This window comes from Urocitellus parryii, chromosome 14 (genome assembly GCF_045843805.1).
Source record: "Urocitellus parryii isolate mUroPar1 chromosome 14, mUroPar1.hap1, whole genome shotgun sequence".
Lineage (NCBI taxonomy): Eukaryota > Metazoa > Chordata > Mammalia > Rodentia > Sciuridae > Urocitellus > Urocitellus parryii.
This window is the reverse complement of record NC_135544.1, coordinates 44780536-44795588: the sequence shown is the minus strand read 5'-3', so window position 1 is coordinate 44795588 and position 15053 is coordinate 44780536. Positions and strand designations below refer to the sequence as shown.

General features: G+C 34.2%; 1 protein-coding gene across 5 annotated transcripts in view; it reads left to right on the top strand.

Moving 5' to 3' along the window:
- The window catches only part of Klhl2 (kelch like family member 2), a 95904-nt gene extending 82585 nt beyond the window's left edge, over nt 1–13319 (top strand). For 2 of the 5 annotated variants that reach the window (XM_026395836.2, XM_026395834.2), the window contains exons 9-15: nt 846–963; nt 2169–2366; nt 2808–2909; nt 4425–4553; nt 5383–5523; nt 10784–10927; nt 12254–13319. In XM_026395836.2, coding sequence (XP_026251621.1) covers nt 846–963; nt 2169–2366; nt 2808–2909; nt 4425–4553; nt 5383–5523; nt 10784–10927; nt 12254–12282 — 861 coding nt within the window. In that variant the 3' untranslated portion in view covers nt 12283–13319. Of the gene's footprint in view, nt 1–845; nt 964–2168; nt 2367–2807; nt 2910–4424; nt 4554–5382; nt 5524–10783; nt 10928–11662; nt 11845–12253 lie in introns of those variants that run through there. The other 3 variants (XM_026395833.2, XM_026395832.2, XM_026395837.2) reach the window with 2 other exon arrangements.
- Nucleotides 13320–15053: the final 1734 nt, after the last annotated feature.

The window sequence follows — 15053 nt, the reverse complement described above, 5'->3', positions numbered from 1 at the left end:
CTTTTTTTGGTCACGTATAATTGTATTTTGTTCTTTAATTACTTCATGCATGGGTCCTTTTTCTTTAGTGAGATGTCTAAGCTCTTGATTGGCAGAGAGCATGTTCTACATTTCTTATGTATAATACCTAGCACAGTTTTGGGCAGATACACATGGTAGGCACATAGTAAGGAGCTGTTGAATTGAATTGAGGACATTTATAGACCTCATTATTCTCAGTAGGAGAGTATTGTGTATTTGTTTGTTATGATTTCTAGCATCTCCATTATTTGTCCTATTGGTCATTTTTGTTTTTGTTTTTGTTTTTTGGTAGGGCACCAAGGCACCAAGGGAGGTCTATTTCCTTGAAATCCAGGAATCTATGCTCTTTTGTCACTTTTCCTTTCTGATAATTTTTTCCATCTTTCTTTTAATACCTTACTGTCCTTTTCACCTCACCTACCTAGTAACATATATTTATTTCTCTCTGTCCTCTTTGATTGTGGAAATCTAATCCTTGGTTATTGTAAAACCAGGATCTGGTTTATAGTAAGCCCTGTGATTTTCCGCAGCCTTGCCAGTGCTGACTGCCTGCTGTTTTTTGGCTTAAATACTGCTTTTGCTTGAAGGATCAGAAACTTATTTTAGTTTCTGAAATCCTTATTTTTGACTAAATGTGCTAGATAATGGAATTGTAGTTCTAACATGTTCCCTGTTGTTGATGTTTACTACATGTTGTTAGGGGATTGTTTTCCTCAGCTCACTCTGCCATCTCATTCTAACACCTCACACCAATCTTTGTAGGAAATATTAAATCTCAGAACGTGTAAGTGTTTGTTCAAGTGGTTGTATTTCTGCCCTTCCAGTTGATGGTGGTAGTTGGGGGCCAAGCACCAAAGGCTATTCGAAGTGTGGAATGCTATGACTTTAAGGAAGAACGATGGCACCAAGTGGCAGAATTGCCTTCTAGGAGATGCCGAGCAGGTAGGCGTAATGCATTATGCATAGTTTTCTATTAGTGGGTCTTTGAGAGCTTCTCTCTGAGGTCTTATTTTATTAATTAGAAGACAGACTATTACAGAGGTTTGATTCAAGCAGCTCTATGGTTAAATAGTGATTCAGGTCTTATACAGTTTACTTGAAACATTGATAGGGCTAGCTGCTCTGTCTTCATTTTTAGATGTCTTTCTGGTTCTCTAGAATGAGATAGAGGAACTGGCATTTTTAAAAATACACAAATTTTTAGTTTTTAAAAATTTATTTAAAAATAAAATAAATTTAAAAATTTATTTAAAAAATTTTTTAATTCATAGGAGCTGGCCATTTGCTGGATATTTTTCTTATTACCTTTACAGAAATGTAGAGAAGGGAATTTTGAGCTTGGGACCCTTAGTTCTAGGAGATGTCTGACTCAGCTATAAGTCACAGTTGCTTTCATACAGGCATCTGTTTCATGAACATTTATTGAAATACATCTTATTTAGCCAAAAATGTGATAAGAAGAGGCATTTGCAAATGTTGGGAATCTTTCCCAGGACTTAATCTTGGATCCATAATTCCTGTCTCCCTTAGCAAAATCAGTGTTTTTAATGAAATGGAACATTTCTATGATGGTTGCACTTCAACAGTATATATTGGAGATTGATATATATTAGCATATCTAGAGTTACTTCATTCTTTTAAGATTTATCTTAGACTGTGGTGTAACTCAGTGGCATGATGCTTACCTAGCATGTATGAGGCTCTGGGTTTGATCCCCAGTACCACAAAAGAAAAGAAAGAATAAAGTTGGCTAGTGCTTTATTTTGGTCTAGATGTGGTATAATTTTACTAGGTTGTGTTTTTGTTTTTCTGTGCTGGGCATCCAACCCATGGCCTCACACATGCTGGGTAAGTGCTTTGCTACTGAGCTATACATATCCTAGCTCTTTCATTTTTAATCAAATATTAAAACCTTTTAATCTATGTTACTATAAGCAGAGCTACAATGAGTTCCTTATACATACATCATGGTGCACTTGTGATTATATATTACAAATGAATAGTATTTTTTAGGACTTATTCAGTCAGCCTCCACTTGTGAGTAGCATTTTCTAACAATCACAGTAGACTTACTAGAAAGTATTCTTCATATTAGTGGTGATAGTTGGGTCACATATTCATCATCAAATGCTGCATTCTTTTTGCAGGAATGGTCTACATGGCTGGGCTTGTTTTTGCTGTTGGTGGCTTTAATGGCTCATTAAGAGTTCGCACTGTAGATTCCTATGACCCTGTGAAGGACCAATGGACCAGTGTTGCCAATATGCGAGACCGGAGAAGCACTTTGGGAGCGGCTGTGTTAAATGGATTGTTATATGCAGTGGGGGGCTTTGATGGGAGTACAGGTAATTTTCTTTTCATCTCTTCTACATTGCTGTTACAGTTAACATAATAACCACATTTATGGAACAAATTATAGCAAAATTAGAATACATTTGAGTGTTTTAATGGGCATTGTATTTAAAGATGCTTTAAAATTACATCAAGAATTTCTTTAAATGATGTATGTAAGACTGCTGAGTATATAAATTTTCTTTATTATGCATCAGTATCAGTTATGTTACCATGTTTGAAAAGCTTGTAAATGACAGTAGCTTGAATAGGAGCTCCTTGAAAAGAAGCTGTTCCTGTTTATCATATAATTAACATGATTTTATTCTACCATTTTCCCCTTTTAATTTTAGCCCAATGTAAAATGCCTGACGTATTTTTCCCTAATAATATCTATATAGAGAACAACTACATTTTTGAGAGGAGGAAATGAAGAGTATTGTACTTTATTATAGGTTTATCATCTGTGGAAGCATATAACATAAAGTCTAATGAGTGGTTTCATGTAGCGCCAATGAACACAAGGAGGAGCAGTGTTGGTGTGGGCGTTGTTGGAGGTAGGTGCTGGCAGTTTTTTCAGGTGAACACTTTCAGGTACATATTGTTTCTTGATTCTGGAGAGTTCTAGTAATATAATCACCCATCTTATAAATGGGCAAGCAAATTATCACTTAAAAAGAAAAATAATAATTACTGTAAAATTGTACTTATTTTCTTAAATTAGCTTGTCTATATAAACTAACCTATATAAGGTCCTTTCTCTTTTCCTCTCCTCCTCTCTTTCTGTTTGTGAGTGCATGTGTGTATAATGTATAAAAGACTTATCAACTAATCTTAATACTTTTGTTTGAGAAAAAAATCAGGTGACATACACAAAATTTTATAGCTAGAGAAGAAGGGCTGTTTAACATTTTAGGGATGAATTGCCAAAGTTACTTATTTATATCCTACCTTATTCCCCAGTAGAGTTTAGGAATCCTATAGATACTAAGCTTTGTGTGACCTTTTTTATTCCCCTTTTTAAAATACTAGTTTACACAAATTTGTAGATTCTCATTCCCTCCTTACTACAGATATAATTCTCTGCACTTAAAAAGAATTTTACTAAAATGTAATTTACATACCATACAGTTCATTCATTTAATACATACAATTCTTTGTACATCTATCACAACACTTCATTTTAGAACATTTTTATTACCCCAAAAGGCAGCCCTACTTCCCTTAGCTGTTATCCTGGTCCTCTTTGGCCCTCAACAGTCACTAATCTATTTCCTGTCACAATGTAAATTTGTCTCTTGTGGACATTATATAAATGAAATCGTTCAGTATGTGGTGCATCATGACTTGCTTTTCTTACTTACCATGATGTTTTCAACATCATTTGTATTATAGCATTCAGTACTTCATATGTTTTCTTATTTTTTTTTTCTGTGTCTTAGCACAACAGTTCAGAGGATTAAACTCAGGACCTTACACATGCTAGGGAAATATTCTACCTCTGAGCTATATCTCAGCCCACACATAATTTTTTTTTTAATTTGCCAAGTATTTCATGGCATTCTTGTATTAACTCTTGATTTAACTTTTTTCCAATTTATTTAAGATAACTTTAATATTTAATTCTGTTTTCTAGGATGATGCCCACTTTTAACTAGTGTTATCTGGAGATAAATGAGTATGCTTTCTGTTCTGTTAAGTTATTGATGAAAATATAAATTAGCATCATCATATATATTCTGCAGATCTTCATAATTTGATCATTTATTACCATTAGGGAAAGGATTAATAAATTTTATAAAAATCAGTAACACTCTAGGGCTGGGGCTGTAGCTCAACAGCAGAGCACTTGCCTACCGTGTGTGAGGCACTGGATTCGATTCTGAGCACCACATAAAAATAAACAAATAAAATAAAGGCATTCTGTCTACAACTACAAAAAAATTTTTTAAAAAAATCAGTAACACTCTAGAGGGAAGCTCTGCTACCATGGAGGAAACTATGTAAATATTGTATGACTTTAAAAAGTAGCATTTTTGTAAATTTGGATTTCTTTGTGATTCCATGCTTAGGTTTGCTCTATGCTGTAGGGGGTTATGATGGAGCTTCACGTCAGTGTCTTAGCACAGTAGAATGCTATAATGCTACAACAAATGAGTGGACCTATATAGCAGAAATGAGCACCAGACGGAGTGGAGCAGGTAAATATGAACCCTATATAGCAATTGGAGCACAAAATGAAAACAATTAAACAGATATAGTGATGCATTGATATCTCTTTATGTTATCTGGAAATATATGCTGATTTTAATGGTACAAAATGTCTTTTGAATTATGCAAGTAGTGGTAGGTAGCACTTTTATGAACTTTTATAAAGTAAAATTTAATTTCTAAGTGCTTTTTTAAACAGTTCCTTTGCTGGGTACAGTGATTCACACCTCTAATCCCAGCTTCTTGGTTGGCTGAAACAGGATGATTGCAAGTTCAAGGCCAACCTGGGCAACTTAGCAAGACCCTGTCTCAAAATAAAAATAAAAAGGAATGAGGATGTAATTCAGTGATAGAGCACTTCTGTGTTCCATCCCTAGTACCATCAAAAAAAGGTGGCTTTGTTTTATTTATCTAATGCTCATCATTCCTTTTATTATTTTGTTTTTAGTGTTTATTTGGGGACTTCCTAAATAATAAGCCCTTACATACTCATTTCTTAGAAATTGAGTGCTTTAGTATTACACTGGATTACTTTTATTATGGAAGTTGTTTTCAAGAGGATTCTATTAAAGGACTTTCCCCCTGTATTTCACCTGTATGTTATTTTTACTCTGTTTGACATGTCTCTTTTTTCATAGGAATAGTTCTTATTTAGATCCTAGTTTATTCCATTCTATTCATTTTCATTTCTTAAATTGTATGCTTTTATATTGACTTCTATTATGAATTATAATTTCAAAAATTTTAGTTATAATTATAAACTGTTATATATTTCTTGTCACTTTTTCTCTACTATAGTTGGTTGGTTGTATTTTGTAGGTGTTGGTGTGTTAAACAACTTATTATATGCTGTAGGAGGTCATGATGGCCCTTTAGTACGAAAAAGTGTTGAAGTATATGATCCTGCCACAAATGCCTGGAGACAGGTAGCAGATATGAACATGTGCAGAAGAAATGCAGGTATTATCTAGCTTTAAGATTATAAAAATTTTAAAAGTCTACTAGTATTGCTGTGTATTTTAATTTTTCTTTTTCTGATCTGGGTTTTCTGAAGGACTTTGAATTCTTTAAAGGCAGAAACTTACATAATAATAATATAATATAATAATCCTATAAAGTGAACACCTATTATCTGGAATATAACATGCTATTGTCACACTTCAGTTAATTTATAATTTCTACTAGCAAATAACTTTTGGTGGTGAATGTGGATACTTATTGATTAAGGGTATATATCTTCATTTGATATATGAATTAATTTATACTTACCACAAGGCTTGTATCACATCCTGGAGATCCCAGTTCTCAGGTAATTTGTCTAGTTAATTAAATATTTATTCCAGGTTAAAAAGCTAGTCGATTATCTGAATCTGGAGGAGAAATTTGAAGAGATAATCCTAATTTGGTATAGTTCAGGATCTCCAGAAAATGGAAAAAACGGAACCAACAACAATAGTTAGCTTTTTTTTTTTTTTAGGAGAGAGAGAGAATTTTAATATTTATTTATTTATTTATTTATTTTTAGTTTTTGGCAGACACAGCATCTTTGTTTGTATGTGGTGCTGAGGATTGAACCCAGGCCGCACGCATGCCAGGCGAGCGCGCTACCGCTTGAGCCACATCCCCAGCCCAATAGTTAGCCTTTTTTGATTGTGACAGACCACCTGAGGAAAACATCTTAATGGAGGACAGATTTATTTTGACTCACAGTTTTAGAGGTTTCAGTCCACAATCCTGGCTGCATTGTTTCTGGGCCTGTCGTGAGGCAGTACATCATGGTGGAAGGTGTGACAAAGGAAAGCTGCTCACCTCATGGCAGCCAGAAAGCAGAGAGAAAAGAGGGGGCTGGGCACAAGACATACCCTTCCAGCATATGCCCCCAGTGACCTGCTTTCTCCAACTAGGGCCCACCTCGAGCAGTGTCCTCCACCTCCCAGTAATGTCCTCAGCTACGCACCCATCAATGATAACCCATTAGATTAGAGTCAGAGTCTCATGATTTAATCACTTCCAGAGAGCCCCACCTCTGAACGTTGCTACACTAGAGACCACACCTTTAACACGCAAGTCTGTAGGATACATTACAGGTCCAAATCATAACAACAACAACAAAAAAAAAAAAAAACAGAAAACAATTTCAAGAATAGAAAAGTGTTCAAGATTAGAAAATAACTATAGTCAACTTTCACTTAATGACAGAGACAAATTTTGAGAAATGCTCATTAGATGATTTTCTCATTGTGCAAACATCATAGAGTGTGATTAGACAAATAGAATATTATAGGTCAGTCACTTCACATGTCCTCTTGATGCCATCAAGAGCCACAGTAAACAGATGTGTTGAGGCTACTGCTGACCTAACATGACATACTGATAGTAAACTGTTTTTATATAAGTAGATGGAATACACTCTAAATTAGCTATTAAAAGTATAGTAAATATATAAGCCAGTAACTTCGTTGTTTATTATCAAATATTATGTATTGTACATAATTTGATATATATATTTTTTTATATATAATTGGCAGTGCAGTAGGGTTTTTTTCGTGATACACCAGTATTGCCATAGACACATGAACAAGGAATTGAACTACAATGGTAGGATGGCTGCAACCGGTTACAGCATCACTAGGTGATAGGAATGTTTTTTTAGCTCCATTATAATTTTATAAGACCCCTGCCATATATGTGGTCCACGATTGACCAAAATAGTTAATGTGGTACATGACTATAAATGAAGATCCAAGGAGAGAACATACAAATAGAAAAATAGATTTAGGATAGCTAGATGATTGTTTGGGAAATGCCAATCTTCTTCAAAATGCACTTATCTTTATGCTTTTTCCCATAGTCTAAAATAAATTCCCTATGATTCTCAAACTCATCTTACACCAAAATGCACCCCCCCCACCAAATACTCTTGTTAATTTCTCCTTACTTTAAATATAATTACTAAGGGAGACTAAGTACATAAGACTTTAAGGACTGTCAGAGTAGGGCAGAATTTATTTAACTCCATTTGAACTTGTACTTTATTCAGTCAGTTATGTTTGATGAGGCACTAAAAGCCCCTCAGAAGAGATAATCTAGAACCATGGTAAGATGCAAGTTCTGGGCCCTTAGTAGAATAAGTGCTTGACTGTAGTACATACGGAATTAGAAAAACCACAGTGCACATGCCTTTCTGCCTAGGAAACTAATTTATAATTTGAACTTTCATAATTTTCTTAAAGATTGGAATAATATTTTCTGTATACATGTTTATTGTTTTTACGTCAAAAATTAGCCAGAAGAATAAAAAGATGATCTCTACATAGAGAGCTATCATTAATCTGCTCTTTAAATTTTTTTAATTAAAAATTTTTAATGTAAGAAGGTGGAAGTGCAGGATTTAAGATTTGTTCTAAGTGTGTTAAAAGTTTCATACTTTGATTTGGAGAACAGTTAATTGACCATTATTTGGTAATGATCAGGAATAGAAGGAAATGTAGAAACTTAGTCTTTACTTTCTGTCTCAATCAACTAAATCTGTTCTCTTCAAACGAAGGAATTTGAATAATTTACTTCAGTCATTTGAAAAATACAATATGATTTTACTATAAGCACCTATTTTTTAATTTTTAATTTAAGCTCATAAGAGAATGTTTTTTAAAAAGTATCCCTCATCCCCTGTTTGATCTGAAACAAATTTCTGGTAAAACCTATCTAGCCCTTCCTTTCTAGTATTCTAAGATAAGGATTTCATTCAGCCGCCTAAATTGGGACAAAAGGACTGAGCTGGCAAGGAGAGCAGGGCATGAGTTCAGTTTTTTTTTTTTAATACCTTTATTTTGTTTACTTTTTTTATGTGGTGCTGGAAATCGAACCCAGTGCCTCACACGTGCTAAGCAAGCACTCTACCGCTGAGCCAAAACCCCAACCATGAGTTCAGTTTTAAGTAAGAGAAGTGAGAGCATTGTATAAATTCGAATTAGCAAGCAACATACAAATCAGATTTCCCATGTTTTTATATGTATGGTGAATTATGACATTAAGAATGGAGGAAAAATTTAATTAGATTATAAATAACTTGTCAATACTTAGCACGTCTATAATAGGTTCTCAGTATATGTTTGAACTGAGAACAAAGTGAGGAAGTATACCAAATAAACTGGAACCATTGCAGACTGCAGGAAAGCACATGATTTGGCTTTCGTCTGCCTAAAAGAATTCTGGTGTTATGAATTAGTGGATCAATAGAATTGACATATTTTGGGTATATAGCTTATATATTTAAATGTGTGTAGAGACTGATTTCCTTTTCTGTGGTGGAGTTTTCTTTCATCTATGAGCTCCTTGTAGATGTAACCGGAGAAGCTCTTTAAGAAAGCAGAAGCCAGGTGTTGTGGTGCACACCTGTAATCCTAGTGGCTTGGGAAGCTGAGACTGGAGGATCAAAAGTTCAGAGCCAGCCTCAGCAATGGTGAGGCACTAAGCAACTGAGTGAGACCCTCTCTCTAAATAAATTTACAAAATAGGGCTGGGGATGTGGCTCAGTGGTTGAGTGCCCCTGAGTTCAGTCTCTAGTAGCCCCCTGAGCCCCCCAGAAAAAAGAAAACAGAGCCCCTTACTCATCTGTCAGAGCCAAGACATTCTAGAGGCCATTTTATCTTTTCATAGTCATGTGTCATCTGTCAGTAAGCTGCAATACAGACTTGCATAAAATACAACAACTTTGGGGAACTTGTATGGCAGCAGTATTTGGCTCTTGGCTTTCAAGTATTTGAACTACTTCAATATGGTATGAGTTTAGCCAGGTATATGGTGCATGTCTTTAATCCTAGCTACTTGGGAGATTGAGGCTGGGGAATTGTAGGTTCAAGGCCACCTAGGTAACTTAGCAAGACCCTGTCTCAAAATGAAATATAAAAAGTGCTGGGGATATAGCTAAGTGGTAGAGTGCTTGCCTCAGATGTGAGGCCTGGGATTAATCCTCAGTGCCTAATGGGGTACAGGGAATAAAAGGAATTTGCTTCCTGTGACAATAGTAACACAATTGAGTAAAACAGAGACAGTCCACTCCATTCAAGTACACTTTTAAATGCTGTGTAGTAATGTGGGCTTGTTATTTTATGTTAAAAACTCTATAAGCATCTATTAATTAGGTTAGCAAAACCATCTTTAAACCTACAGAGACTAGTATGGAGCACCATTCTTGTGGATTCTTTGACATCCTATAGTATCAGTTCATAATATTTCCAAACATTTATTAGGATAGGCAAAAGTAAATTGAAATAAAGGTTCTTTCTTTTCATTCAGCAATTTTCTTACTTAAAATGTATATTGAGAAATAATCGCACATGTATTCAAAAAATCATGCAGAGCGATCCCTATTCATTGCAACACTGTTGATGAGCAAAAAAAAAAAAAAAGGAAATATCTATCAATAAAGGAGGAGTAAATAAATTATGGTATTGCATATGTGGGATACTATACAGCCATTGAAACTGAGTGGATCAATATTTTTTAACCTGGGGAAATATCCAAGGTATATTGTTTGTTGGGGTGGGTATTAAGTAGCATGTATAGTGTCAGCTACTTTGGGGTTAAAAAAGGAAGTGTTTTGGTGTATTTGTGTGTATGTATATGTATACGTATATATATATATACACACACACATATATATATATGGGACAGGGAGAAGTCAGCCAGAGTTGAGGTCAAAATTTAAATGATAATTATTCTAGAAGTTTTTGAATTTTTGCAGAAATGAGTTATTCTAGTAATCAGATAATACTGTTCTCTGCGTTTAAAGGAAGTAAGATAGTTTATCATTCAGTATAAAAATAAAATTAAAATTTTTATCCTTTATTAATATATATTTATTCCTTAGGAGTTTCTAAGAAGCTAATTTTGTGAGGGTTACTATTTTGACCTAAATATAATTTTTTTAAAATAAAATGAGGAGCAAAATAGTTTCTAATGTATGAAGTAAAGTTGTGAGGATTAAGTGAAATAATGCATATATAAAGCAACTGCTGCATAAATGACATACAGTAGTTGCTTAGCAGTGGAATTATACTCTCAAAAACAAAAGGAATTCTTTACATGTTCATCTTTTCTTCCTGCCTCCTTTCAAGGAAGAAGTTTCTCTTTATCACCTCACCAAACATGTATAGGGTAGTACTTGATTATCCAAAGACTTTAAATAATTGTTTTCTCTCTGCATATTTTTTTAAAGGGGTTTGTGCAGTTAATGGTCTGTTATATGTTGTTGGAGGGGATGATGGTTCCTGTAACTTGGCATCGGTAGAATATTATAACCCAACAACAGATAAATGGACAGTTGTGTCATCTTGTATGAGCACAGGGAGAAGTTATGCAGGTAATAATTGTCTCGTTTTCTTAGTCTTGTATTATAAAAAGTTGACATCATTATGATTAACAGGTTTTTATAAGAAGAAAGTTTTTTCTCAATGTATATTTTTTATCTTATTCTTAAAATAATTTATATTGTATGTGTAATTCTGAAATAAAGCACCCGTATTCGTTTGTCATTCTATAGTCATTTAGTTAAAATACCAAGTCTTTGCAGTACAGAACATACAGTAAATTTTAATATGACCAAAATCTGTATACTACAGTGAGGAATACACTATGTGGCCAGGCTTTATTTCCTCAGATAGCCAATAAATATGGTTGCACAGGCGCACACCTGTAATCCCCACTGCTTGGCAGGCTGAGGCAGGAGGATCTCAAGTTCAAGTTCAGCCTGGGCAACTTAGACTCTGTCTCAAAATAAACAGAAAAAAAGGGTTGGGGATGGAGCTCAGTGGTAAGAGTGTGTCTGGATATAATTTCTGGTAACCCTTCCCACCCAAAGGTCTGATCCCTTCCCGTGGCCAGGCTACAAGAGATAGAATAGTTAAGCTATAGAGTAATTTTTTTTCTTAAACCATATCATTAGTTGCATTATAAAATAAAATTTTCCATTCTCTTAGAGAAATGAATATATATATATATATATATATATATATATATATATATATGAAGTCTTTAAAACTGTATGTTGTATGTTAATTATTCTGATGACAGTGTTTAAATATTTGTATGTTTCTAGAATGTTTCTTTAACAAAATCGATCCAATAGTGGAGAAAAAAAGAAGTCTATACTAATTAACCATCACTGTTGTTTATGCATCGTCCAAAACAACACTTCATAGAAGAACTATTACAGTAGGATCCCAGAATAACATGACTCAATAATAGGTGAATTTTTTCAACAGTTTAATTGAGATATAACTGACATACAATAATGTATATTTAAATATACAATTTGGTTACTTTCAACATATGTATACACCCATGAAACCATCACCATAATCAAGATAATGAATGTATCATCCCCTATTTTCTTTCTGCCTTTTTGTGTAGTAGGTGAATTTTGGTATTTTCTAAATAAAGTTATTTTCTCCAAATTGTGTCTGTAAATTCTAGTTATGGATTAAGAAGTCAGATGTAGTCCCAGTTTGTAACTAGAATTCACTGTGATTTAGATTGAAATGATAGTAACACTAAACTGTAAGAAGGAGATTTTGAAGCATTATATTTGTTCAGTCCCTGTGGCTTTGGTAATGTAGAATTCGGTATCTTCGTAGAGTAACAGAATGCTGCCTGTGATGTCTGATTTACTTCTTCATTTTTTGCTCAGGGGTCACAGTTATTGATAAACCATTATGAGCCTGAAGGACATTTTCGGCATATTTACACATGAGAAACAGGCTTCAACAAGTATTTCTGAAGTGACTGAGTATCTAGCACTTCTCCACTTGTAGCTGCACTTTAAGTCTCAGCAGAAGATAAGATCGTCTGCCTTTATAGGCCTCGGATACTGAAGATTATTTTTGGTAGAAGCACTGTGTAGGCTTTTTCTGCAATGAGCAGCAGCTGACTGAATTTTAATAAGAAACCTGGACTGCAGTACTTACTCTGTAGTCTTTAGCTAACAGTTGCTTTCATAAAGACTAGTTCTCATCACCCTGGAATGACTATGGATTATTTTGTGAAGGAGGATGAAGTTAATGTGTGTTCTTGTAAAATTAAGTTTTATCTTTATTCCTTCTCCTGAAAATCTGTATACCCAGGAACTGAAAATCTTTGAACAGGTATTAAAATCTGCGTAAGTATACAAAGTGATTGAGGGATAAAACTATTTGCTTTTATAAATATCTTTGATTACATGAATATAATAAATTGTGTGCATATAAATGTGTGTCTATATGCTTTCCTTTAAATGTTTGAAAAGATGTTTGAAACTTGATTATACTATTTATAATTGGCACAGTACTTTGAATTATGCCAGTACTACATTGTAAAACAGAGTTGTATTTTTTGATATTTAACAATGCTTAACACTTTAAAATGCCACTTCTGAGGAATGAACATGGTGTAACACACTTGAATATGTGTGATGCCAAACTTTTTAAAATAAAGTATAAATTATGCTTATTTATTATTTTCTTTAGTTTAATCTTGGTCATGTTTTGGTGTGTATTTTTAATTTTTTCTTAAAGTAACACTTTGGCATGAATATAACTGCAGGTTTTTGATGAATATAATGAATGTATGGAATTCAACTGAATTTGCATGGTCTTAAGACTTTTTCTGTGTGTATAAATTTAGCTGCTATTAACAGAAGGAGAGAGCTTTCTGTAAGTAGCCATGTGCTTTGATCAGATACAGTTTTTCTGAGATCTTCAATTAATCTCACTTTAAAGATGACCAAAACATGTCTTTCTTGAATTATCTTTGAATAAAAGTTTGTATATTATTTGTTTTACAATGTCCTTGATTTTTATCTATTAGTTTGATACTAACAAAGTTGTTTGTTGAAGATTTCTGTCGTTTTGTAAAAATTTGCAATTTCCAACTTCATAAACCTGTATTTTTAAATTTCTTGCCAAAGTAGCCGCTAAGGTAATGCATTAAATCATTAAGTGATAGCACTGACATTGATTCATCAAGAACAGGTAACCATAACCATCAAGGAAAGTTTCTGACGGATCAGTAAAATGTAAGGTTCATAAATTTCTCTGTCCCTCACAGTAAGCAGGACCCCAGATAAAGATAAAGCAAGTAGCACTGGATAAAAAGAAGATCAAAGGCAAAATACCCTCTCTAAAGAAAACATTATGTAAGAATACCTAAGAAACTAAGAAATATATAAAAAAGAATCATGGAAATGTGAGTGGGATCTTGGGGTAGACAGCTGTGGTGCCAGACAGAGTAAAAAGGAAAGGGAAGGAAAGGAAGTGAGAGAGGACTGTGGACATTTCTCATGAGAATCACTTGAAAAGTTAATATGAAGAAAGCATCTTAAATAAATAAATAAGTAGAATGAACATTAGAACAGAGGAAGGGAATAGGGGGAGGGAGAAGGGGAGAGAAAGAAGATGCACCAGGGACTAAAATGCAGCAAATGTAAGACTATGTCAAAATGAACCCAACTATTATATATGACCAAAATGCACTATTAAAAGCATCAAAAAGGGCCTGGGGTTGTGGCTCAGTGGTAGAGCGCTCAACTAGCATGTGCAAGACACTGGGTTTGAGCTTCAGCACCACATAAAAATAAATAAAATAAAGGTATTATGTCCAACAACAACTAAAAGTATATTTTTTAAAAAAACATTGAAAATAATTTTTTGAAAATATTTATTTATTTTTATTTTATCGGCAGACACAACATCTTTGTATGTGGTGCTGAGGATCGAACCCGGGCCGCACGCACGCCAGGCGAGCGCGCTACCACTTGAGCCACATCCCCAGCCCGAAAATAAATTTTAAAATGCAAATTTTATATTTTAATGCACTAATAAAAGCTTAAAAAAACTTGGTAATCATGAGGAAAGATAGGATTTTTACCTAGTTAATATAGATTCTTCAAATCTAAACAGAACCACATTAAAATACTTGGTTGAACCTTCTATTATAAATGAAAATATAAGGAATTTAGCCAGAAAATACCTGTGTTCACTTTGAAAACATCAATTTCTGCATTAGTATGGCTCCTGGCAGGCCTATTGTCAATAAACACGCTCCGCTATAGGTCTAATAAATTTGGAGTTCTGTTAGATATTTCTGACAGCAGAACCAAGAAAAGGGTGAGGATGTTATCCTTTCTAATCATTTCTTATAAAAAATGTAGGGAAAAACCCCTCAGTTTCTCCTACTGTACTCCCACAATGCAGAACACTTCTATGATCAGGTGAATGTGGAGTTTTCCCATACCATCTGATTTTCTGGTGGACACCCTAAAATTCACTTCAACCTCTGCCTGGAGACCTACTTGGAGATACTGTCAGATCCCACAGGTTGAGACTGCAATCCTAGAAGATTGCCCCCACTTCAGAAGCTTATTGCAGGTCTGAGCCACTAGTACTTAACGACTAGTTGGCCACAAACTGAGTTTCCCAAGACATCCTCCTTGGTTAGATTAATTTGCTAAAATA